This window comes from Garra rufa, chromosome 17 (genome assembly GCF_049309525.1).
Source record: "Garra rufa chromosome 17, GarRuf1.0, whole genome shotgun sequence".
NCBI lineage: Eukaryota > Metazoa > Chordata > Actinopteri > Cypriniformes > Cyprinidae > Garra > Garra rufa.
The window spans coordinates 45,600,578-45,627,107 of NC_133377.1; the positions used below are offsets into that span (position 1 = coordinate 45,600,578).

The following is a 26,530-nucleotide window of genomic DNA, read 5'->3' on the forward strand; positions in this document are numbered from 1 at the left end:
TGTAAAGACATAATTATCTTGTTAAAACATCATAATCTAGTTAAAACGACAACTCTGTTATCAAAATGCAAGTGTTAAGCTTTATATGAGATGCATATTTGCAAGAAATATAGCATATGCAACAGCCAAACAGAATGAAGAAACATTATTGTGACTAATTTGCAGAGTGGCACATCAGATGGGAAAAAAAAAAAAAATCTAGCTTAATTTTTGTTTGTCCATTTTTTTTCAAACAGAATGAAATAGCCTAATAATATTAATAAAGAGAAATGACGAATCGATTTTAGTATTTCTTTTTGTTTGTATCTTAATTTAATGAGATAATTGTTGTTTTAAGGAGAAAACATCTTATTATGAGCAAAGATGTAATTTTAACAAAATATCTTTCATTTTAACGAGAAAATATCTCGTAATTATGAAAAGATGTAATTTTAATAATCACTTTCATTTAGCTACATTTCATACAAGAAAACATCTCGTTATTACAAGAAAATATGTAATTTTAACGAGAAAACATCTTATTACAAGAAAAGATGTCATTAAAATGAAAATTATCTAGTTAAAATGACATCTTTTCTCGTTAAAATATCTCTTTATTTCGAGAAAATATGTAGTTTTAACAAGATCATTTTCATTTTAACAAGAAAACATCTCGTTATTACAAGAAAAGATGTTTTAACAAGATAATTAAGTCATTTTGGCAAGAAAACATCTCGTTATTTTACGAGAGATGTCGTTTTAACAAGATAATTGTTTTTATGAGAAAACATCTTATTACGAGAAAAGATGTTGTTTTAACAAGATAAGATTGGTGTTTTTACAAGAAAATGTTATTATAACAAATGGAATTTATAAAAAAAGAACAATTAATTAATTTTAAAAAATTCAACGTTAAAACAAAATTTAAAAAACATCTTTTCTCAATTTCTCAATAAAATGAAATCTTTTCTTGTAATAACAATGTTATGTCATTAAATTGACATAACTATCTCATTAAAACATCTTTTCTCAGAATAACGAGAAATGTCATTAAAACTACATATTTTCTCGCAAAAACAAGATGTTGTAAAGACATAATTATCTTGTTAAAACGTCATAATCTAGTTAAAACGACAACTCTGTTATCAAAATGCAAGTGTTAAGCTTTATATAAGATGCATATTTGCAAGAAATATAGCATATGCAACAGCCAAACAGAATGAAGAAACATTGTGACTAATTTGCAGTGGTACATCAGATGAAGAAAAAAAAAAAAAAAATCTAGCTTAATTTTCGTTTGTCCATTTTTTTTCAAACAGAATGAAATGGCCTAATAATAATAATAATAATAAAGAGAAATGACAAATGATTCGCTTTTATTATTTCTTTTTGTTTGTATCTTAATTTAATGAGATAATTGTTGTTTTAAGGAGAAAACATCTTATTATGAGCAAAGATGTAATTTTAACAAAATAACTTTCATTTTAACGAGAAAACATCTCGATATTACGAGAAAAGATGTAATTTTAACAAGATAATTTTCATTTAAATGAGGAAACATCTCGTAATTATGAAAAGATGTAATTTTAATAAAATAACTTTCATTTAGCTACATTTCATACAAGAAAACATCTCGTTATTACAAGAAAAGATGTAATTTTAACGAGAAAACATCTTATTACAAGAAAAGATGTCATTAAAATATTAATGACAATTAAACAATTAAAATAAATTATCTAGTTAAAATTACATCTTTTCTCGTTAAAATATCTTTTTTCCAGAAAATATGTAGTTTTAACAAGATCATTTTCATTTTAACAAGAAAACATCTCGTTATTACAAGAAAAGATGTTTTAACAAGATAATTGTCATTTTAATGAGAACATCTTATCGCGAGAATAGATGTAATTTTAACGTGAAAACATCTCGTTATGAGAAGAGATGCCGTTTTAATGAGACAATTACAATTTCTTGTAATGTTTTCTCAATAAAATGACAATCTCATTGTTACGAGAAAAGATGTAGTTTTAACGAGATAATTGTTTTTATGAGAAAACATCTTGTTATTACGAGAAAAGATGTTTTAACAATATAAGAAAATGTTATGAGAAATGATGTAGTGTAAACGAGATAATTGTCATTTTAATGAGAACATCTTATCACGAGAATAGATGTCATTTTAACGAGAAAACATCTCGTTATGAAAAGAGATGTCGTTTTAATTAGACAATTGTCATTTTATTGAGAAAACATTACAAGAAATTGTAATCTCATTGTTACGAGAAAAGATGTAGTTTTAACGAGATAATTAAGTCATTTTGGCGAGAAAACATCTCGTTATTTTACGAGAGATGTCATTTTAACGAGATAATTGTTTTTATGAGAAAACATCTTGTTATTACGAGAAAAGATGTTGTTTTAACAAGATAAGAAAATGTTATTATGAGAAATGATGTAGTGTAAACGAGATAATTGTCATTTTAATGAGAAAAAAAATCTCATTACAAGAAAAGATGTTTTTAAAAGAAAACATCGTTATTATGAGAACAGATGTCGTTTTAACGTGATTGTCGTTTTCATGCGAAAACATTTGCATTATTACAAGGAAAGATGTCATTTAACAAGAAAACATCTCGTTATTATGAGAAAAGATGTTTTAACAACGTAACATCTGGTTATTACGACATAATTGAGTGGAGAAAATATGTGTGGCAACAATGTGTCACCGTAATTGGACCTCAAGATTAGGATGATAAAACAAAAGAAAACAATGTAACTGACAAATATGAACTGAATGAGAGTAAAGAATCAAATCGATGTGTCTCTGCAGGTGTGAAGCAGCTTCCTGATGCGGCGGGTCTGAGCGACGGCTTTCACTACACTCTTCTGGGCACATGCGTGTTGGTGGCCTTCGTATTGGGTGCCGTCGTGTCAGGTTTGCTGGTGTCATGTTACTGCGGTCAAAGATCCCACCAATCACAGGAGCCTGAGGCATCGCTTCAGCACGCGCTCTCGCTCAACAGCCTCGCCAAACTCAACCGTCTTCTAGACACCAAACCGGAAATAAACGACCTCGCATCCTCTCAAATCTACAGCTCCGGACCGCCCTGCCACCAGCTGCCCGTTAAACCACACGCGACTGAGGATGAAGAATTGGTCTCGAATCTGCCCACCCCAGATTCGACGCCTGAACTGCCAATCAAGAACTTAAAGGCTCTAAACAGCCAATGGGAGAGAAGCCACACCCACAACTCCACCCTGCAGGTGTTTTCCACCAATCAGACGCCTTCAGAGCGCAATGACGATGATGTATTTAAACAAACACAGAATCCAGACGTTTCCATTATGACTTCATCCTTACTGCCGGGCGACTCCGGGTCATTGCACATGCCAGCCTCATATTACAGCTGCCTAAAAGAGACGCCCGAAACCTCAACGTTTCAGCAGATTCCGCTGCAAATGCTTCCAGAGCGTCCGGACGCCAGCACAGGCTCCTCACAACGCCACGTCCTGATAAAGATGGGCAACGGCGTCACCACCGCCCGCCAGCACAGTTTCAACCAGAAATCAGCGCATGTGGGAAACATCTACGAGATTCATAGGCCGTTAATCGCAGGAGGCTCGTGTCTGACCCGACAGCACAGCTACAGCGAGCCGCCACATCTTCATCGGGCGGCTATTATCAGACGAACGGCGTCACTCAAGCCGCAGATACCACCGAAACCCACAAACATACCATCCAAAACACTACACCTGCCCTCTGCTGCAGGGCACACCAAACACAACTACTGACCTCTGACCCTGACACGCCACAAACACACGAAAGGTCAGAGGTCAAACACGGGGGAGGTTTGGAATTGAATACTAGCATACTGATTATTGCACAGTATATACTGTATATAGGAAACATGATTTCAGTATGTTGCATCTAAGTAGCTTCTCTTTCAAATAAAACTGCTGTATTTTGCAGTTTTTACAAAACAAAAGCTCAAAAATATGATTTCCGTGGCCTTTTGGATTAGACTACTTGGGGATTCAAGACTGTTTTGTTGTTAAAACAATCTTATGAGGAAAAAAAAAATGTTTTGGGAACACAACATATCTTTCAAATAAATTTGTTATTTTGCATATTTACGTTTGCATTCTCCTTAACCCCAGTTTAGCTTACCATTGGATTTTAGGATGAAGTTCTTGGGGATTTAAGAAAAGTGAGAGGATATTCCAACTTTGAGAAGTTATTTACAAAGTTGTTTTATCGTTTAAGAAAAAAGAACAACAAAAATATTTTAAGAATACAAAATTATTCAGTTCCTCAAACTTCAAAGGTGCCATAGAATGGAAAACTGTATTTTCCTTGACATAGTTTAATAATAATAATTAATAATAATAATAATAACAGTTCAGTACATGGACATGACATACCATTAGTCTCCACCATTTCCTCCTCCTTATACTGTATAATTCTGGTGTTTGCAAAAGACCACTGAAAAATAGGTCAATTCCAACATAACAGACTGTTACGCAACATCCCCGGGATCGTTAATAGTTACGCCCCCAACATTTGCATCGCCCAATCATCACTAACGGCAGTACATCAGTAAAATAAGGCCAGCCACTGAAGGGACACGGTTACTTTGTGAATCATTTGTGTGTGAATTTAAGATCACAATTTTGGAGTGTTTTTGCCACAAACAATTAATGCGATACAGTTATAAAAACAAAACAAAAGAAAAAAGAATACACAAATGTGACCCTGGAGCACAAAACCAGTCTTAAGTCGCTGGGGTATATTTGTAGCAATAGCCAAAAATACATTGCATGGGTCAAAATTATTGATTTTTCTTTTATGTCAAAAATCATTAGGAAATTAAGTAAAGATCATGTTTCATGAAGATTTTTTGTAAAATTCCTACTGTAAACCTATCAAAATGTAATTTTTGATTAGTAAAATGCATTGTTAAGAACTTAATTTGGACAACTTTAAAGGTGTTTTTCTCAGTATTTTGATTTTTTGCACCCTCAGATTTCAGATTTTCAAATAGATGTATCTCGACCAAATATTGTCCTATCCTAACAAACCATACACCAATAGAAAGCTTATTTGTTGAGCTTTCATATGATGCATATATCTCAGTTTTGTAAAATTTAACCTTATGACTGGTTTTGTGGTCCAGGGTCACAAATACAAATCCCTTAACAAAATTAACCGTGGTTTTACTATAGTAAAATTTGTTTAACTTAAATACTTCGTATGTGCTTCACTTTATTTTTGCCATTTTATTTTATTAGTAGGGTATGTTTTATTTATCTAACTTTTTTTTTTTTTTATTTAAAAAGAAGACATTGTTTGATAAGTGAGATCCCTGATCGAAGTCTTTGAAAATCAAAAAAAGTGCTTAAGTCTTGGATTTTTTTTTTACAGTATCTGTATGAACCCTGTGATGCAATTTTGGTTCCATCCAGTGTTGCCAATACGATTTTTCCATTGCCATTTGGATTAAACATTTAAGACAGGTTGGAGGTTATTCCAGTTTGTTGTATGAGGATTTTTTTAAAAGAACATTCTTTTCAGGAGTACCAGCTCATTTCTTGCATTGTGGGATACTGTATTTCATATTAATACTTCACAAATACGAATAATTCACATACTGTGTCTAGTAAACATACTGCAGTAGTAGTATGAATAGTATGCTAGTATCTTTTCTAAACTTGAGTCATAAAAAGAGATCAAGCTAATGCAGTTGTTGAACCACTGAACTGTGTGTGTGTGTTTTCACTGAGGACCGTGAAGAGGAAAAGACACGAGCCGGACTGAACTGAAGAGCTGGATCATCCACCAGTGAATCAGTGAAATCTCCACAGACATTAACACAGATGTTGAGCTGCTCATGTGTTTAATGCGTTTATGAGATATAATGTGTTTGAGATATAATGTGTTTGCATTGATTTGTGCCTTACATGAGAGAGACCAGAGGTCAGAGGTGATGATGCTAACTCATAACCCATCAAGGATGTCTGCTGGAGTCTCTGTCCATTAGGGTTTCCATTCATCTCAATAGCAGTTGATCAGCTGCTGCAGAAGAGCGTCACTTCATCAGCAGTTTCACAGACAGGTTTCTTTGACTTGTAAATGTCATGTGATCAGTCTATGTTAACAAATCACTGCAGATGAAAGAAAATGTCTCTGATGCTTTTTAGAGCCTCCAAAATTGTAGGTAACCACTGAAGCATTTATTTTATCATTGCTTGGAAAAATAACGCATTTCACCAGAAAGTACTTCAGAGAGTAATTATTTTGGGGACTGCAGCAAATATGAGCAACAGGATGTGATGTCATGCTTATTTTATTAAACTACACATAATGATGAATAAATGCTGTGCTCTCACAAAGAAGGAAATGCTGAAGTTTTTTTTTTATTTTTTTTAAGTTTGATGCAAAACAACTTAAATCAGAGTCCATGCAATAAAATAAATAAACAGTTTGGACTTTATATGAGACCCTGGACCACAAAACCAGTCATAAGCGTCCATTTAAAAAAAATTGAGATATAAACATCTTTTACTTTGCGAATCATTTGATTCAGTTCGCCAATCATTTGATTCATTTTGGGACATTGTGTGCGGTTGGCGAATCATTTGATTCAGTTTGCAAATCATTTGATTCATTTCGGGAGTTCAATACGAGTTCGCGAGTCATTTGATTCAGTTTGTGAGTTCGCGAATCATTTGATTAATTTCGGGACGTTCAATACGAGTTCGCGAGTGTTTTGATTCAGTTCGCGAATCATTTGATTCATTTTGGGAGTTCAATACGAGTTCCCGAGTCATTTGATTCAGTTTGCGAGTTCAGTGTGAGTTTGCGAGTCATTTGATGCATTTCGGGAGTTCAATACGAGTTCGCGAGTCTTGTGTTTCAGTTCGAGACTTTAATGCGAGTTTGCGAATTATTTGCTTCATTTCTGGACATTCTGTGCAATTCGCAAGTCAATTGATTTATTTCGGGTTATGCTGTGCATTCGCGAGTCATTCGATTCAGTTCACGACATTGTGTGCGGTTGGCGAATCATTTGATTCAGTTTGCAAATCATTTGATTCATTTCGGGAGTTCAATATGCGAGTTCGCGAATCATTTGATTAATTTCGGGAGTTCAATACGAGTTCGCGGGTCATTTGATTCAGTTCGCGAGTTCAATGCGAGTTCGCAATTCATTTGATTAATTTCGGGAGTTCAATACGAGTTTGCGGGTCATTTGATTCAGTTCGCGAGTTCAATGCGAGTTCGCAATTCATTTGATTAATTTTGGGAGTTCAATACGAGTTTGCGGGTCATTTGATTCAGTTCGCGAGTTCAATGCGAGTTCGCAATTCATTTGATTAATTTTGGGAGTTCAATAGGAGTTTGCGGGTCATTTGATTCAGTTCGCGAGTCATTTGATTAATTTCGGGAGTTCAAAACGAGTTCGCGGGTCATTTGATTCAGTTCGCGAGTCATTTGATTCAGTTCGCGAATCATTTGATTAATTTCGGGAGTTCAATACGAGTTTGCGGGTCATTTGATTCAGTTCGCGAGTTCAATGCGAGTTCGCAATTCATTTGATTCATTTTGGGAGTTCAATAGGAGTTTGCGGGTCATTTGATTCAGTTCGCGAGTCATTTGATTAATTTCGGGAGTTCAATACGAGTTCGCGGGTCATTTGATTCAGTTCGCGAGTTCAATGCGAGTTCGCAATTCATTTGATTCATTTTGGGAGTTCAATACGAGTTTGCGGGTCATTTGATTCAGTTCGCGAGTCATTTGATTCAGTTCGCGAGTTCAATGCGAGTTCGCAATTCATTTGATTAATTTTGGGAGTTCAATAGGAGTTTGCGGGTCATTTGATTCAGTTCGCGAGTCATTTGATTAATTTCGGGAGTTCAAAACGAGTTCGCAGGTCATTTGATTCAGTTCGCGAGTCATTTGATTAATTTCGGGAGTTCAATACGAGTTCGCGGGTCATTTGATTCAGTTCGCGAGTTCAATGCGAGTTCGCAATTCATTTGATTCATTTTGGGAGTTCAATACGAGTTTGCGGGTCATTTGATTCAGTTCGCGAGTCATTTGATTCAGTTCGCAATTCATTTGATTAATTTTGGGAGTTCAATAGGAGTTTGCGGGTCATTTGATTCAGTTCGCGAGTCATTTGATTAATTTCGGGAGTTCAATACGAGTTCGCGGGTCATTTGATTCAGTTCGCGAGTTCAATGCGAGTTCGCAATTCATTTGATTCATTTTGGGAGTTCAATAGGAGTTTGCGAGTCATTTGATTCAGTTCGCGAGTCATTTGATTAATTTCGGGAGTTCAATACGAGTTCGCGGGTCATTTGATTCAGTTCGTGAGTCATTTGATTCAGTTCGCGAGTTCAATGCGAGTTCGCGAATCATTTAATTCAGTTCGGGAGTTCGGTGCAAATACACAAATCATTTGATTCAGATCGGGAGTTCCACTGAAATGTTTTCACTAAAAAAAAACTTCTTTACGACTGAAGACATGAACATCTTGGATGATGACAATAGGGTGAGTAAATTATTTGTACATTTTTGTTATGGAAGTGAACTAATCTTTTAAATTTGTGGCAGAAACAGGCTTCCATATACTAACAAACATCTTTTCAGTGCCTAAAATCTCAGGTCAGAGGTCAGTCTCACATTTGTAAACCTGCAGTCCTGCATTTGTGTGTGAATGGAACAGTGAAACATCCCTCCTCCTTCTCTAACAGTAGCTCCGCCCACCTGACCTATGGAGGCCGTGATTGGTGCAGCCTGATGGTTTGTATCACAGCACTGTATTCTCAGGTGATTGTGTATTCCGAATTAAATCATTGATTATTAATAATAAACTCTGGCTCAGTTCAAACACTCTCGCTGTGCATTTATTATATGACGCTACTGTACAAAATGCCAGGTGCAAATGTGTGTTTTTCACTAGAGAACATGATCTCTTCCGATACGACGGCTGATAAAACAGGAGCTGCAGTCATTAGTGAGTATTTTGACTTTATTCTCTCATAACATTATCAGTAAAGATGTGCAGAAGCAAAGTAAACCGGTGTAATTCAGCATTGTTTCTCGGAAGACTGTGATTTACAGCTTGTTTTATTTTGTTGATCAGTTCTGCTTTAATTATAAAACATTCTGCGTTGATATCACACTCGCGCACACATCTTTAATGCATTTAAAATAAACTCAACCTGTATATGAACAACGTACTGATTAATAAATCATGAAAACTAGATATAAATAAAATGTAAAAATTTGTGTAGCACTTCTGTTCAACAATCATTGACTTTCACTGCAGGCGATGGTCATTTGTAAGCGTTTGCTTTGTGTTTGGGCAGAAAACTGAAGTTTTTAGGTACAGGACCCAACAGCATCTCACTGCGGAGGAAACAGGAGAAAATATGTTAGCATTTTATATATAAACTAATAGGACAGTATGACCTTTTTTAATTCTGCTCACCAAGCCTGCATTTATTTGATCCAAAGTATAGCAAAAACAAATTTTGAATATTTTTACTATTCAAAATAACTCTTCTATTTGAATACATTTTAAAATGTAAAAAAAAAAAAAAAAAAAAATCAGCATCATTACTTCAGTCTTCAGAAATCATCCTAATATTCTGATTTGCTGCTCAAGAAACATTTATTATTATTATTATCAGTATTTTTTATTTTGATGAATAGAAAGACCCAAAGATCAGCATTTATCTGAAATAAAAAGCTTTTGTAACATTATACACTATACCATTCAAAAGCTTAAACTTAGTATAATTTTTCATAGGAGGGAGAAGAAATTACAGAAATTACAACTTTTATTTACTGGTATGCTTTAGCTTGATCAAAAGTGATGGTAAAGACATTTATAATGTTCTATTTCAGATAAATGCTGTTCTTCTGAACTTTCTATTCATCAAACAAACCTGCAAAAAAAAAATCTACTCGGCTGTTTTTTAACATATATAAAAATTAAAAAATAAGCAGCAAATCAGAATATTAGAATGATTTCTGAAGGATCATGTGACATTGAAGACCAGAGTAATGATGCTAAAAATTCAGCTTCGAAATCACAGGAATAAACTACATCTTAAAATATATTCAAATAGAAAGCAGTTACTTTAGATAGTAAAAATATGTCAACATTTGACTGTTTTTGCTGTCCTTTGGCTCAAACAAATTTTGAGACTTCTTTCAAAAACTTTTGAATAGGCATAAGTGAATAAGAAATGATTGAAAAGCATTTTACGTCTGAAACAATATTATTAGAAACACACCAAGGTAATTTTTGCCAGTAAATAGCAATTCTAATTTCATCTACTTCAAATGGGATACAAAATAAAATCTAGTCTATCAACTAAAAAAAGCAAAAGCATAACTTGAAACCAAACATCCATATGCATCGATTAAATGTAATATATACAACTCAATTTAACCACAGAAGACAGTTCACTGTAAGCACAAATGAGTTGTCTAAGACTAATATAAATGCAACCTATCATTATCAACGCCAGGGTTCCTGCAGATATGAACAAGTGAAATTTAAGACTTTTTAAGACCTTTTTAATACCACCTTATATGAAATTTAAGACCTAAACCTGTAATGGAAATAGATATTATATTACATGCATATGTGATATTTAATGTGTTTAATGTAAAAAGTAAACAATTTCATGGCTGTCATAAATTAAATTTATTACTACGATATACAGTGAACTTTCCATATCAGCAGATACTATTCCACACAAAATATCCCCATAAACGTACCACTAGAAATATCTGGTGTAAAAAAAAAAATTCTGAAGCGATTTTTTTTTTTTTACTTTTGAAATGTATGCGTACCTTTGAAATTTATTTTATGAATTTATCAATAAATTCTAAATGGCTGTTAGCAGTGAGATTACATAATTTACACTGCAAAATTAAAAGTGAGATTAATGTTTTAAATACATTTATTGATTTATAAATATATATATTATAAATGTTATATAAATACTGCGATTCTGTCTGAAGACGCAGAAACTTCCACAGAGGGAGAAAAAAATCTACAGTTGTTAGCAACTGGCCTTAGCCAAGCCCTATATTCAGTTTTTCCAAGCCCAGTTTCGCTAAACTTGCACTTCCTCATAGCTAAAAAGTTAAATCCATTTTACTTCTGCGGTACAATCCGAGAGAGACTCGCGCCAATAACAGAAAGCTGATTGGCTATTGCATGCTGGTCTCATTTGTAGTTTAAATACAGCAAATTATATTTGGAATAGTGAAATAAAGAACTACAACACCACGGAAACAACAGAAAGAGAATTTAAATGAGCATTAGAGGTAGCGTTACATGGACATCGGAAAAATAAGACCTGTGTAAAATTATTTAAGACCTAGAACAGCGAATTTAAGACTTTTTAAGGCCTAAAATTTTGATTTTTAAATTTTAGACTTTTTAAGACCCCGCGGAAACCCTGCAACGCTATTATCTGGATCTCTCAGTTGCACACTTTAAATGTTAAACAGGTCAGAAAGACACTGTAAACTGACCTGATGTGGATCCAGTCGTCCACGTGTTGACTGGCCATCAGAGACTCCAAGTAATCTCGGCCCATGTAGAACGGCGGACGCTCGTTGATCTTCTGTGGGACGCGCTCTAACAAACCCACCGGAATATACCTGAACATAACACACAAATCAAGACAAACCATTCGTTTCTTAAGCCTTCAACGAATATCAGATATATTTGCAACACTTTACAATAAGATCTCTTTGGTTAATTTTATTAATACATTTTTTAAATAAAAGTTTGTGTGTACACTAGGCAACATTTAAAGTGGATCAAAACCTTTGATAAAAGTTGTCCAAAAAGCCAAATACTACCTGTTCTTGTTTTAGGACACCTTTGATGAACTTTTTTGATCCACTTCAAATGTTGACTACTGGATACTGTGTATATTTATTAGAAAATGTTTTCCAAATATATACTGTATGTGTGTGTATTTATATATACACACATCATAAATATTGACTGTATTCACACATATATTATGTAAACAAAAACTTATTTTGGATGTGATTTTTATTTATAGACGGAATTCCCGAGATAAAAAAAGAAAATGTCAGATATAGTCAGAATTCTGAGATAAAAAATGGGAATTGAGAAATTTAAAAAAAAAAAAGGGAATTGCAAGATATAAAGTTCAAATAAAACTTTTGGTTATATATATATCTTGATTTAAAAATCGACAAATTTGCACTTGAAAAAATACTGAGTAAAATGTTGCTAATAGAAGACATTTACTGACTATAATGACATATTGTGTCTCCTTCAATTTATTCTGAGATGGAATTGCAAAGTACAGACAGAATTCCAAGATAAATGGAAATTGTGAAGGGAAAAAAAAAAAAAGAAATGACTAGAAATTCTAAAGAGTTAGAATTGTGAGATATTAACTCAAAATTGTGGGAAGAAAAATTCAGAATTGTGAGGTAGAAGTTCAACATTGTATAAAAAAGGTTAGAAATAAACTTGAATTGTGAGATTTAAAACGTGAGAATCATACGATACAAACTCAAAATTGTCAGGAAAAATTCTGAATTTAGGCAGAAGTAGAAGGAAATAATCTTTAAAACTGAGAAAGTCAGAATTGTGAGAAAACAACTCAAAATTGAGGGTAAAAAGTCAGAATTGCATGACAAACTCAAAATTCTGAAATGAACAATCTGAATTGTGAGCTATATACTCAAAATTGTGAGGTATAAATTCAAAATGGTACGAAAAAAGTTAGAATAGTAAGAAATGAACTTGAATTGTAGGATACAAACTCAAAATTGTCAGAATTAGAAGAAAATAATCTTTTAAACTGAGAAAGTCAGAATTGTGAGAAAACTCAAAATTGAGAGTAAAAAGTCAGAATTGCATGACAAACTCAAAATTCTCAGATGAACAATCTGAATTGTGAGGTATAAATTCAAAATTGTACGAAAAAAGTAAATAAACTTAAATTGTAGGATAAAAACTCAAAATTGTCAGAAGTAGAAGAAAATAATTTTTTAAACTGAGAAAATCAAAATCGAGAGTAAAAAGTCAGAATTGCATGACAAAATTAGAAATGCATGAGATGAACAATCTGAATTGTGAGCTATAAACTCGACATTGTGAGGGAAAAAAAAAAAAATGCAAGAAAAAGGTTAGAATAAACTTGCAATTTATTAAATTTCACAATTCTGACTTGCACTTCTGCAAAAAGACAATTGTGAGGCATAAACCAGTAATTCTTAGATGAAAAATCTGAAGTGTGAGGAAAAAGTCGTAATTGTGAAAAATGTCAATTAATTAAATTTTTTTCTTTCATTCAAGGAAATAAGCTTCCATTTTTATCAATTGTTTTTAGGACTACAAACAAGTCCTTGTTACAGAAGGATGTTCATCAAAAGAAGAAGCTCAAACAGGTTTGGAACATCAGAATATCAGATTCTATCAAACGGATCACCTGCACAGGAAGGAGAGCCACTCCAGCATGAAGTTGCGAGTCTTCTCTACGCCCTGCGTGTCGGAGCCCCAGTGCTCGAGGCCGTAGTTGGTGAAGTCTCGCAGGATGTCCAGACGCTCGCTGGAGGAAATGTCCCAGTGTCTGTTCTCCTTAATCTCAGTGAAGAGCCACGGCTTGATCAGCGCACCCCTGCAAACAGGAAGTAGTTCACTTAGAACTGCCACAGATGAGGATGCAGTCAAAGCAGCCGCTGTCAAACTGACCTGGCCACCATGATCCCAGACACTCCAGTCTCTCTGGCCTTCATGGCATCTTCATACGACAGAATGTCTCCATTACCTGAGGGAAATACAGCACAACAGTTCAACGCTTTGCACTGGAAAAACCTCTATCTTCTGTCTGTGTCAGTGTTTTTACCGAACAGCGGTACTGGAGCGGCGAGTTTTGAGCAGGTGTCGATATATTCCCAGTCAGCTGACTTCGTGTAGCGCTGTTCACGTGATCTGCCGTGCAACTGTGGAGGAACAAACCCATTCAATGAAGCATCGTGATGACGGTGAGTAAACCACGACAGAATGATTTTAAAAAGTCTTAATCCGCTTTAAAAAAAATTAAGGCCTTTAAAAGATTCTTAAATCAAAATGAATAACTTCCTCAGTATTTTTGTTCTGTTTTCCAATACAATTTTGAGAATAAAAGCCTTAATGCTGAGACATAGACATGCAAGTGTAAAAAAAAAAAACAAGAAATGTGAGATATAAATTTAGAATCGTGAGAGAAAGTAAGAATTACACGATTAAAAAAAAATGTGAATTACAAGATTAAAAATATTGGAATTGTGATTTTAAAAAAAATGGGAATGGCAAGATATACACAGACTTCCAAGATAAAAAAAAAAAAGTGAATTATGAGATTAAAAAAAAAATGGTAATTGCAAGATATAGTCAGAAATCTGAGATAAAAATGGGAATTGTTTATGGTAAGAAATAGTCAGAATTCAAAGATGAAAAAAGGGGGAATTGTGAGCCAAAAAAACAAAAACAAAGGAAATGGCAAAATATATATTTAGAATTCTAAGAATTAAAAAAAATTGGAAGATAATAAATTATGAGTGAAAAAAATAAAGGAAATGCAATATAGTCAGAGTTAATTTTTTTTTTAAAAAGATTTAGAAAAAAATGGGAATTGCATAATAAAGTCAGAATTCCGAGATTTAAAATAATGATAATAAATTGTGAGATTAAAAAAAAAGGAATTGCAATATAGTCAGAATTGTGAGATTTAAAAAATGGTAATTGCAAGATATAGTCAGAAATCTGAGATAAAAATGGGAATTGTGAGGGGGGGGTAGGAATGGTAAGAAATAGTCAGAATTCAAAGATAAAAAGAAAAGGGGGAATTGTGAGCCAAAAAAAAAAAGGAAATTGCAAAATATATATTTAGAATTCTAAGAATTAAAAAAAATTGGAAGATAATAAATTATGAGCGAAAAAAATAAAGGAAATGCAATATAGTCAGAGTTAATTTTTTTTTAAAAAGATTTAGAAAAAAATGGGAATTGCATAATAAAGTCAGAATTCCGAGATTTAAAAAATTGGAATTGCAAGATATCAAGTCAGAATTGTAAGATTAAAAAATTGTGAGAAAGTCAAAATAATGAGATAGAAAATTGGATTTGCGAGATATAAAGTTCCATCATAAAATTCAAATAAGACTTGCGTGATTTTGGTTGCAAAGTAAATATCTCTTGATTTAAAAATCTACAAATTTGCACTTGAAAAAAATACTGAATAAAATCATTGGTTTTTGCAGCTCAGTGAAAGTAAACGTAAAAGTAAAAGACTTTTTAAGGCCAAGTAAATTTGTCTTCATGAAATCTACAGAAACGCAGTGGCATGTTTGTATGAGCTGTTGCTGAACTGACTGGACTCTGTCTGAGGTTCACCGTACCGTGATGAGCGAGACGCCCCACTTCTTCATCTCTGGGATCAGCTTGTGCGCGACGTTGCAGTTCTGCTGGACTCCGGTGCGGATCTTAACCGTCAGAGGAACGTCCAGAACCTGCGGAGACCACACCACAGCGCTGAGTAACACTTCACACTGACACACGCTTCAACAACATCATTCACTTACAGAGTTCATTCCCCTCACGATTTGTTCAAACTTGCTGGTTCGTGTCATGAGGCCACAGCCTCCACCCTGAGGACACACAAAAAACATGAACACTCTACTGTAGCTTGTCAGAGACTAAAAAATATAAAATACCACAACAGACATTTATACAGAATAAATAATACAATGCATTAACATTTTATAAACCCTAAAGAAATATGTGATCCTGGAGCACAAAACCAGTCTTAAGTCGCTGGGGTATATTTGTAGCAATAGCCAAAAATACATTGCATGGGTCAAAATTATCGATTTTTCTTTTATGCCAAAAATCATTAGGAAATTAAGCAAAGATCATGTTCCATGAAGATTTTTTTGTAAAATTCCAACTGTAAACATATCAAAATGTAGTTTTTGATTTGTAATATGCATTGCTAAGAACCTAATTTGGACAACTTTAAAGGTGATTTTCTCAGTATTTTTGATTTTTTGCACCCTTAGATTTCAGATTTTCAAATAGATGTATCTCGGCCAAATATTGTCCTATCCTAACAAACCATACATCAATAGAAAGCTCATTTATTAATAGAAATTTAACCTTATGACTGGTTTTGTGGCTTTTGTGGTATCATTTTCTGTAAATCACCTTCTTGTAAACGAGGTCGATGGGGCAGCCGGAGTTTATATCCACAAAATCCACATCGATGTTTTGATTGAGCAGCTCTGCACAGCGGGTCATGGTGTCTGGAAAACAGCCTTCCAACTGCAACACAAACTATTTTGTAGTCAATTTTGGCCTTTTTCATCTCAAATCATTCACGTTAACTCAGGTTAATGTTTGGTACCTGAACACCGAACAGATCTTCAGAGGCGTGTCTTTTGAGAAGAGCCCATTCAGACGCCTGACCCTGCAGCAGATTGGTGCACATGGCCATTTCTCCACACGTGATGTCGGCTCCGAACCGCTTACACACGCGCCGGAACGGCAGATTGCCACACTGCACGACACAAAACGAATGAGCCACGGAAAACATCATTCTTACTGACCGTGAATGTAAGAGTAATAGTGTGAGTTTACCGTAGTAAGAGGAGCCAGATAGAGTTTGTCGCTGAAATCCACCTGAGATACAGGAATCAAAGACAAATGAAGCTTCAGAAACATTTCAGAATCAAATACTAGTGAAAAAAAAACTATTTTTAAAAATGTGCAAAAATGCATTTGTGATATCATATGCAGCTGATTTCCATTGTGGGATGCAAATCAATGATGCACTGACGTAAATAAATAAATAAATTCATAAAATATAAAAAATAAATAATATAATATTAAATATAAAAAAATAAAATAATGCACTGACGTAAATAAATAAATACATAAAATATAAAAAATAAATAATATAATATTAAATATAAAAAAATAAAATAATGCACTGACGTAAATAAATATAAATAATATAATAAAATATAATATAATATCATGTATAAACTTAAGATATCATATCCAGTTTATTTCCATTGTGGGATGCAATAATGCACTGAACAAATCAATAATGCATAATTTTTTTTTAAATAAAATTAAAAGTTAAAATCAACAGTGATATCACATTGTGAGATGCAACTCCATAATGCATTGAGGAAAATCAATAAACAATAATGCGTTAGCATATTAAGTTTATTTTTGTAATTAGATGCAGATCAATAATGCATTTAGGAGAATAAATAAATAAATAAATAAATGTAATGCCATATTGAATTGATTTTTATGATGGGATGCAAATCAATAATGCATTAAGGAGAATAAATAAATGTGTCATATCTAGATGATTTTTATCATCGCATAGGCATACTAATCAATAATGATGCAAATGAAGTCAATAATGCAAAAAAAGAAAAAATATATTTTTACATTACTGACTTCATTTGCATCATTATTGATTAGTAAAAATAAATATATATAAATATATATATATTTAAATATAATATATAAATATTTATTTGTATTGATCAATAACAATGCAAATGAAGTCAATAATATATAAAACTGTATATATACATATATATATATATATATATATATATATATATATATATATATATATATATATATATATATATAAAATTTTTTTTTTTTTTTTTTTTTACATTATTGACTTCATTTGCATCATTATTGATTAGTATGCCATAGTCAAAATGATAACACAAATAAAAAAATATTTAAAAATAAAATAATAAATAAAACAGTACCAGTGGTTAGTGATATATTATTAGGGCTGGGTAAAAAATATCGATTCTCCGATTTTACTCGATTTTCAGTTTAACGCAACGATATCAATTCGAGAAATCCCCGAATCGATTCTTAATGCGCGTGCTTCACGTAAGAGGATATGAATATTCACCTCTCGTCCTGAAGGTGTCACCATCTTTCCTTTATTTATTCGCAGTGTTTCCCATTCATTAACTAGACAGTCTGTCCCGCCACAGTTTTATAATAAACCCAAAATATATTCATACTCGTCATTTTAACACAAAATGTCTTTAACGTTGTGTTTCGTGCCATCACTTTGGCAAAGTGTCCGTCAAACGAACTAAGCGTAATTATGGCATTATCCTCTCATCAAGTCTGTTTGCGCTGCGTGTTTCAAAGTGAAGCGCACACTTCATTCAGACGATCAACTGGTCATCTGGTGTTTGCCGCGTCTCAGAGTCAGAGCGGCTCCTTTGATTGAGCGCGTTTACATGCACCTTCTTAAACCCATTGTGCTTAATAAGCTGAAAAACGCACGTGGTCATGTAAGGTCATAATCGGCGTAAACATAAACCGGTCAGCACAGGTAGCTTTCTGCCTCTTGCCCTGATTTCGGGCGGCACGTAAACGCAATAACCGCTTTCTGTCGGTTTATTGAAGTGCGTGTGTGTGATACGTGACAGGAACTCATGGTTAGAGCAGATTTAAGCGCATCTAAACAGAGCAAACACTGTGCAGTAAAGAAAGGCAGACTCTTTCATGAAGTAGAAGTGGTTCAGTCAAAACGCTGCATTTCTAACTGCATGAGAGGATAATATGAGCTGTATATTTCAGGTTGACATGTTGCAAGCTTTAACATAACTGACAAACATATGGAATACTCAGAGTCAGATACAAATTATTATATTTTGACAACACTAAAAGGAAAAAAAAACTTATTTATGAATAAAGTCGTGTTTCATCTTTGTTTGTATTGTGATTAAAATGCAATGGTTGGTTCTTTGGTGTATTATTAAATATGTTTAGTTGTTGTAGTAGCAGCAGATGCAAAAACAGTTGATGATGATAGATGAATTTAACTTTAAAATGTACAAAATTTTCATTTAAAATAAAAGTTGTTTAAAATAAACAACTGTGTGCACCCTATTATTAATGTAGATGTGCATTTCAGTAATAAACTTAAGTAGGAGAGTTTCAGTTACCAGCATTTATATCAAAATATGGATCCCATGTCTGCAAAACTAACATTTTAAATGATATATTGATAGCTAATCGATATCGAATCGAAATCATAAAAATAAGAATCGAATCGCCGAATTGGTCACAATACCCAGCCCTATATATTATTCCAGGCGCACCTGTTTCTTTTCACATGGTCGCAGTTTGATGATATCAGCGTCTGTAATCGGCCCCACCGTCTTCACAGGAGGATCCACACCGTCCTGCAATTCACATCAGAAATCACAAAAGAAAAAAGTCAGAAAATCTGAAAAGATTTCAGTAAAACATCTCATAATCTCCAGTGTCAAAACTCAATCTCAAAGGTGAAATGATTATAAAAGACATGCTTTCCTGCATTAAGCAGGAAATCTAGTTTTCTCATAAATGTTGCATTGTATATCACGAATATTGTTAGTTTTGCTCTGAGCCAGACTGCTTTTGTTCTTCTTTGAATCACTTCAGATCTGAGTGAATCCGTGTAAGTGCACTAATGTCATGCCTTTGTCTGTTGTCCATTAGCAGCGTCTCCTGCTCCGCTCTGCTTCTCCTCCTCGTTCGAAGCGTGACTCTCTTCTGCGCTCTTGTGTTCTGCTTTCTTTCCGCGGTTGATGGTCTTCAGATACGCCTCGGCTCCGCTGAACTTGACCTGTTTCTTTCTCAGTTGTCTCTGCAGCTCTTTGTCCAGGTGGTTTCTGGTGGTGTCTCGTCCGGCGCAGTCTTTGTAGAGATCCTCGTTGAGCAGGTTCTTCAGCTCAGGGCTGGTGTGAGCTTTGGCAAACCTGCAGGTGACGCCGTACTGACATCTGCCGAAGGTGTTGTACAGGTAGCACTGATCGCCCACATCCGCCGCTTTGGTGGACATGTACTCGCTCACGTCGTGGAGGAAGCGGCATTTATCGCCGAAGAAGCATTTGGTGTCTCGCTCCTGGAAGAGACGTGGATCACAGACACATACGGTGAGGACAAATGTGACCCTGGAGCACAAAACCAGTCTTAAGTCGCTGGGGTATATTTGTAGCAATAGCCAAAAATACATTGCATGGGTCAAAATTTTTGATTTTTCTTTTATGCCAAAAATCATTAAGAAATTAAGTAAAGTTCATGTTCCATGAAGTTTTTTTGTAAAATTCCTACTGTAAACATATCAAAATGTAATTTTTGATTTGTAATATGCATTGTTAAGAACTTAATTTGGACAACTTTAAAGGTGATTTTCTCAGTCTTTTAGATTTTTTTGCATCCTCAGATTTCTGATTTCAAATCGATGTAACTCGGCCAAATATTGTCCTATCCTAACAAACCATACATCAATAGAAAGCTTATTTATTGAGCTTTCATATGATGTATATATCTCAGTTTTGTCAAATTTAACCTTATGACTGGTTTTGTGGTCCAGGGTCACAAATAGACAATAAAATTAATTAGAAATAAAAACTGTATTCTTTTTAATAATTAAAGGAGTAGTTCACTTTCAGAACAAAAATGCACAGATAATGACCTCCTTGTCATCCGAGATGTTCATGTCTTTCTTTCTTCAGTCCTAAAGAAATTATGTTTTTTTTGAGGGAAACATGTCAGGATTTCTCTCCATATAGTGGACTTCTATGGTGTCCTGAGTTTGAACTTCTAAAATGCAGTTTAAATGCAGCTTCAAAGGACTCTAAATGATCCCAGCCGAGGAAGAAGGGTCTTATCTAGCGAAACGATCGGTTATTTTTTTTAAAACATTTACAATTTATATCCTTTTAATCTCTACACAGAGTACACACAGAGTTAGACAAGACGAGCATTTGAGGTTAAAAAGTATATAAATTGTAATTTTTTTATTTATTTTTTATTTTTTTAGAAAATAACCCATCAGTTTGTTAGATAAGACCCTTCTTTCCTCGGCTGGGATCGTTTAGAGCCTTTTGACGGTGCATTTTAGAAGTTCAAACTCAGGGCATCATAGAAGTCCACTATATGGAGAGAAATCCTGACATGTTTTCCACAAAAAACAATTTCCTTACAACTGAAGAAAGAAAGACATGAACATCTCGGATGACAAGAGGGTGAGTACATTATCTGTACATTTGTGTTCTGAAAGTGAACTACTCCTTTAAATCAGTCAATAATACATCTGAAAGTACAGAACTATGAGCAGAATAAATGTAAATGTGACTTGAGACTAAATATTTCCCAAATAATATTTAGACATATGTGACCCTGGACCACAAAACCAGTCATAAGGGTCAATTTTCTGAAACTGAGATTTGAAAATCTGGAATCTGAGGATGCTCTAAATAAAATAAAAATCTAAATATAGAGAAACTCGCCTTTAAAGTTGTGCAAATTCTTAGCAATGCATATTACTAAACAAAAATTAGGTTTTTAAATATACACGGTAGGAAATTTACAAAATATCTTCATGGAGCACGATCTTAATATCCTAATGATTTTTGGCATAAAAGAAAAAATATATATTATTTTGACCCATACAATGTATTGTTAGCTATTGCTACAAATATATCCGTGCTACTTAAGACTGGTTTTGTGCTCCAGGGTCCACATTCTGTGTGATTAAATAAATAAAAATATGACAAAAAAAGAGAAACTAAATAAAATGATTAAATTAAATTAATAAATATTAAAATATTTATTAAACGAGATAAAAAAAAATAAAAAAAAAAGTTTGTCAAGACAAAGAAAATGTTGTAATTTTTAAAAGGGGTCCTATTATGCTCTTTTACAAAGTCTTTATTTTGTTTTGGGGGTGAACTTGAACATGCCCTCTTGCTTGGTGGTTCGGAAAACATAATTTTTCACATAATTTACATTACATATAGCTTTCTCGCCAGGCTGGCACAAACGGCTCGATTAGTTCCGGGTTCCGCCTTCTGAGAAACTAAATGTCGTGATTGGTCAGCAGTCCCACTGCATTGCAATTGGCCAACAGCTTCAGTACTGCCACGCCCCTTCCCAAAACAGCGAGCTAGATTACAGTGATTCTTACATTTTAAATATGGATATTTTCCTTACAAAAACACATCAGATCGCTAAAGGAGGCGTTTACTGACCCCCGGAGCCATGAGAGACATATTTTATTATGGATCGACTTGTTTTGGACTGATGGAGAGAAACACTTGTCTATGCCATTCTAAAGCTTGGGAGTGCCAGGATTATTTTTAATATAACTCAGATTGCATTCGTCTGAAATTTTCGGCTTTTTTGCGCCCTTCAAGGGCACTTCGGGAAGGGGATGCCATTTGTAGGGACAACTCAATCCCTTCACGAAGGGCCCTACCAGAAGTCCGTTAGCGAAAGGAACATTCCATGGTCAGTTCACGGAAAGTTACTAGCATGTTTTTACCATGATTCGCATGCCACTAGATAGATAGATGGATTATAGAGTCTAAATGGATTAGAAATAGTTGACAGAAGGTCAGTTTGATTGAGTCACAAGGGATTCTGGGAGTTTTGTCAGTGTGAGTTTGAATAGTGTTGATCATTTGAACATTCCCTCAATGTAAGTCTATGGGATTTCTCCCAGTTTTAATCGGTATTTTTAGGAAAACCGTAAGTCGGATCAGCTAGAAAAGATCCAGCAGCTGGAGTTAGTTTAGTCTGAAGATCTGGCCTGAGTTTGGAGTTTGGAGAGCTTTAGGACACTGGTCTCAAACTCAATTCCTGGAGGGCCACAGCTGTGCAAAGTTTAGCTCCGACTTAAACACACCTGATCCAGATAATCAAGGTCTCAGGATTACTAGAAACTTCAAGAAGGTTTGGATCCAGAGCCATAGAGAAACAGAGTTACGTCACTCCCAGAGGCTTCCATTGGAACTGCGGAATGCGGAAGTAAAGCGTGTCATGGAGCAGCTAATAGTTCCTCTATTGAAGCCCGTTCATTTCAGAGCTTCTGACGCACAGTCGCTGGTAAATTGAAGAAATGACTGCATTTCTTTGCATTTTAACACATCAGTTGACCTCTCAGAAAACCAGCCAGTAGAGGTATTTTTTGAAGCGTGTTATAGTTAATGTTTCTCGTAAGATAATAAACAGTTAAACTGTAAATGCAGTTAGATAACGTGAGAAACACCGTAATAGCGGGCATAACCAGATACTAGTTGTCCTATTTTTAAGTTTTTAGTCTTTCTGCAATCTTTCTCTCTCTGTATAGTGTTTTTTAAACACTATTTTCATCTTTTCTATTGTGTTAAATGCCATATTTGCTTGCCTTTTATAATATTCACTTATGTTGTATATTTGAATAAAATAACACCAGTAAATAACTTTTTCTTTTTTTTTTTTACATTAAATCGAAACATAAAAAATGAGTGTTTGATCATGTCCAAATGCACATTCAAATGTATTTAACCTTAAATATTACACTAACTGTAATAGAAATACTATATTAGAAAATGTTTTCTTTTAAATGGTCAGGATCATTTTTGCACATATGTGACCCTGGAGCACAAAACCAGTCTTAAGTCGCTGGGGTATATTTGTAGCAATAGCCAAAAATACATTGCATGGGTCAAAATTATAGATTTTTCTTTTATGTCAAAAATCATTAGGAAATTAAGTAAAGATCATGTTCCATGAAGATTTTTTGTAAAATTCCTACTGTAAACATATTAAAATGTAATTTTTGATTAGTAATATGCATTGTTAAGAACCTAATTTGGAAAACTTTAAAGGTGATTTTCTCAGTATTTTTGATTTTTTTGCACCCTCAGATTCCTGATTTCAAATAGATGTATCTCAGCCAAATATTGTCCTATCCTAACAAACCATACATCAATAGAAAGCTTATTTATTGAGATTTCATATGATGTATAAATATCAGTTGTCAAATTTAACCTTATGACTGGTTTTGTGGTCCAGGGTCACATATTTAGTAAACTTCTCAAAATATTAACTAAATAGAACTGAACTACATATTACAATCATTTAATTGAATGAAGTTACACTTAAGGTGTTTGGTCACATTTGACTGCCAAAGAGTATGAGAACATATTATGTCTCTTTATCACTCCCCAGAATAAAATGCGATTATAAAGCGTATTCAGAGAAGTTATCAATACACAATCAGTGCACATTACGTGTTAATAATTACTCGAAAATGCTCAAATACTACTAATATTGCTAGATCAGTGTTGTGGAGATGTGTGTGTGCACCTGAATGATGGAGGTACACAGTCGTCTCTCTTCATAGCTGTGAGGTTTAATGTGAGGTCTGGATTTATTCTGTCCTCTCATCCTCTTCTTGTCTTTCTTGTCTCCATCGCTGTCCAGCTTCATCTTCTTCTGCTCCGGTTCTGCTGTCGGCTCCGAGTCTCCGTCCGGCTCATCGCTGCTCTGACGCGGACGACCCGACGCCAGAAACTCGTGGAACTTCTCTTTGGTGGTGAGGAACCTGGTCAAATGTGGATATAATCAGCCGTGATGCTCTGCGAATATGGTATTATCAAGAGTTGAGCTGGTGTGAATGATCAATATCATCATCAACAGAATATAAATACATGAACGTACTGCTCTTTAATAGCAGCAGCGCCTCTCTCCACCTCTACAGCCGACTCCATCCTCAACACAAACCTGCTGGAGAAAGCAGAAAAACAGACGAGCACCGGTCAATTTCTGCTCATGTTGTTCAAAACAGGATTTTCTTCTGAAATAAAAGAGCTGATTAATATATGCAAAAATAAAAAGTACAATTTAATACTAGATTAATGGATAAAAATGTGTTTAAAATAAATGTAGTGAACAATGATTTCATTAAAATAAATAGATTAAAATATAATAAAATATAATCAGAAAAAACGCAAATATATTAAATATTTAAAATTAATACAAAATGATTAAAATGAATTAATTAAAATTAATATATATATATATATATATATATATATATATATATATATATATATATGTAAAAATAAAAAAAATAAGATTAATACATTTATTTAAATGACAATTATTAAAAGAAATAAATACAAATAGATTAAAATACATGAGAAAATAATAAATCTATGATATATCCAATGTTGAAATACAATGCGTAGGAAAAATACAAAATATATTTAACCTTAAAAGACACAAATATATAAAATATTTAAAATTAATACAAAATGATTAAAGTAAATATTTTTTCAACTTTAATTTCAATTAAAATAAAACAAATAAATTAGAATCAATAGAAATGGATTAACAAAATTATAAATAAAAATATAAAAGTAAATTAAATAAATCAATAAAAATTAAGGTTAATACATTTATTTATAAATGAAATAAAAAAACATTAAAACAAATAAATACAAATAGATTTAAAAAAAACTTGAGAAAATAAATCGATGAGACATCTAATGGGGAAATAAAATAATGTGTAGGAAAAATGTAAAAAATATTTAATCTAAAAAGACACAAATATATTAGATATTTAAAATACAAAATGATTCAATTATAATAAAATTAATATTAGAATAAAAATTGGTTAAATTATAAATAAAAATATAAAAGTAAGTAAAATAAATACATGTATTTATGATTAAAACAACGAATAAATACAAGCTGAATAAAATATTTTTTAAACTCTAATTATAATAAAATAAATAATAATGGTGTAAATACAATAATGTGTGGGGAAATGTACATTTAACTTAATAGAAACTAAATAATTACCAATTAATATTTAGACACATACTGAGGAAAAGAATCTTATAAATAAATGGGGTCTTTATATTATTATTTATATTATAGTTTGGCACTTAGAAGTTTGAAAACAATTGTCAGATTACAGTTTCAGTGCAGTTTACAGTTTCATTGTAGGGCCAAAGGAGAAACTGATTATTCAAAACAACTGGTTTTAAGAGACCTAAAAAACTAAAATGATAAGGTGCAAAATACAGAGCCTTTAGTGATTTGCCAGAGATCTCCAGTGGATCAAACGGGGTAACAGTGGCGATAGTCGATAGCAAACAGCGTCTATGAAGAGCGTACATGTGTCTAATGAAACACCGATTATACAGCAGCTCTGCGATCAGTTCAGATTCATATCTGATCATTATTATTGATCATCACTCACCTGCAAGTGTCAAGTGAAGTTTCTGTCTGCACATGCGATCTGCAGCTGCGCGACGCTCAAATGTGTCCGACCGGAAACACGAACACACGCAGCGCCGTTCCGCTTTAACAAGCGCAGAAGCTGATTTATTATGCTTCTCCGTCGAGCATTACGGAGTAGCCTGACCTCTCCAAAAATGTCACAGCGCGTCACCACTGCGGTTGGTCTGCTAGAATATATTTTAATGTTACACCGTCTTATTTAAAATAAAACAAAGCAAATAACAAGTGTCTTATCATTTATTATGCTACATTTATTATACTTCATAATATACACCTTTTTCCTGAGTAAACGATGAGCGCCGCCATTACGAATTCTAACGTCAGATTGAATGCTTTTCTGTTCCGCTTTCCATAGGAACCCATTCA

At 33.6% G+C, this 26,530-nt stretch overlaps 2 protein-coding genes across 2 annotated transcripts in view; one reads left to right on the forward strand and one right to left on the reverse strand.

The window, feature by feature from the left end:
- Positions 1-6,360, forward strand: part of sema6ca (sema domain, transmembrane domain (TM), and cytoplasmic domain, (semaphorin) 6Ca) — a 39,917-nt gene extending 33,557 nt beyond the window's left edge. Inside the window, exon 18 of the mRNA XM_073822516.1 lies at positions 2,810-6,360. Coding sequence (XP_073678617.1) covers positions 2,810-3,771 — 962 coding nt within the window. The 3' untranslated portion in view covers positions 3,772-6,360. The remainder of the gene's footprint in view (positions 1-2,809) is intronic.
- Positions 6,361-8,996: 2,636 nt separating this feature from the next.
- Positions 8,997-26,188, reverse strand: dus3l (dihydrouridine synthase 3-like (S. cerevisiae)). Its single transcript, XM_073822517.1, has 15 exons — positions 26,124-26,188; positions 24,575-24,640; positions 24,221-24,458; positions 19,563-19,988; positions 19,201-19,284; positions 16,676-16,717; positions 16,443-16,595; positions 16,244-16,360; positions 15,622-15,687; positions 15,439-15,549; positions 13,906-14,002; positions 13,752-13,827; positions 13,489-13,677; positions 11,543-11,671; positions 8,997-9,394 (listed from the first exon to the last, which is right to left on the reverse strand). The coding sequence occupies exons 2-15, from the start codon at positions 24,622-24,624 to the stop codon at positions 9,322-9,324; spliced, it is 1,851 nt and encodes a 616-aa protein (XP_073678618.1). The 5' UTR covers positions 24,625-24,640; positions 26,124-26,188; the 3' UTR covers positions 8,997-9,321.
- Positions 26,189-26,530: the final 342 nt, after the last annotated feature.

Bases quoted from the DNA above. Each gene is read 5' to 3' on its own strand.
- dus3l (XM_073822517.1), bottom strand. From the start codon at position 24,624: ATGGAGTCGGCTGTAGAGGTGGAGAGAGGCGCTGCTGCTATTAAAGAG. The intron at 15,550-15,621 runs GTAAGTGAATGA...TGGTCTCCGCAG, and splicing joins TCGTGAGGGGAATGAACTCT to GTTCTGGACGTTCCTCTGAC. The intron at 13,828-13,905 runs GTAAAAACACTG...TATTTCCCTCAG, and splicing joins CGCTCCAGTACCGCTGTTCG to GTAATGGAGACATTCTGTCG.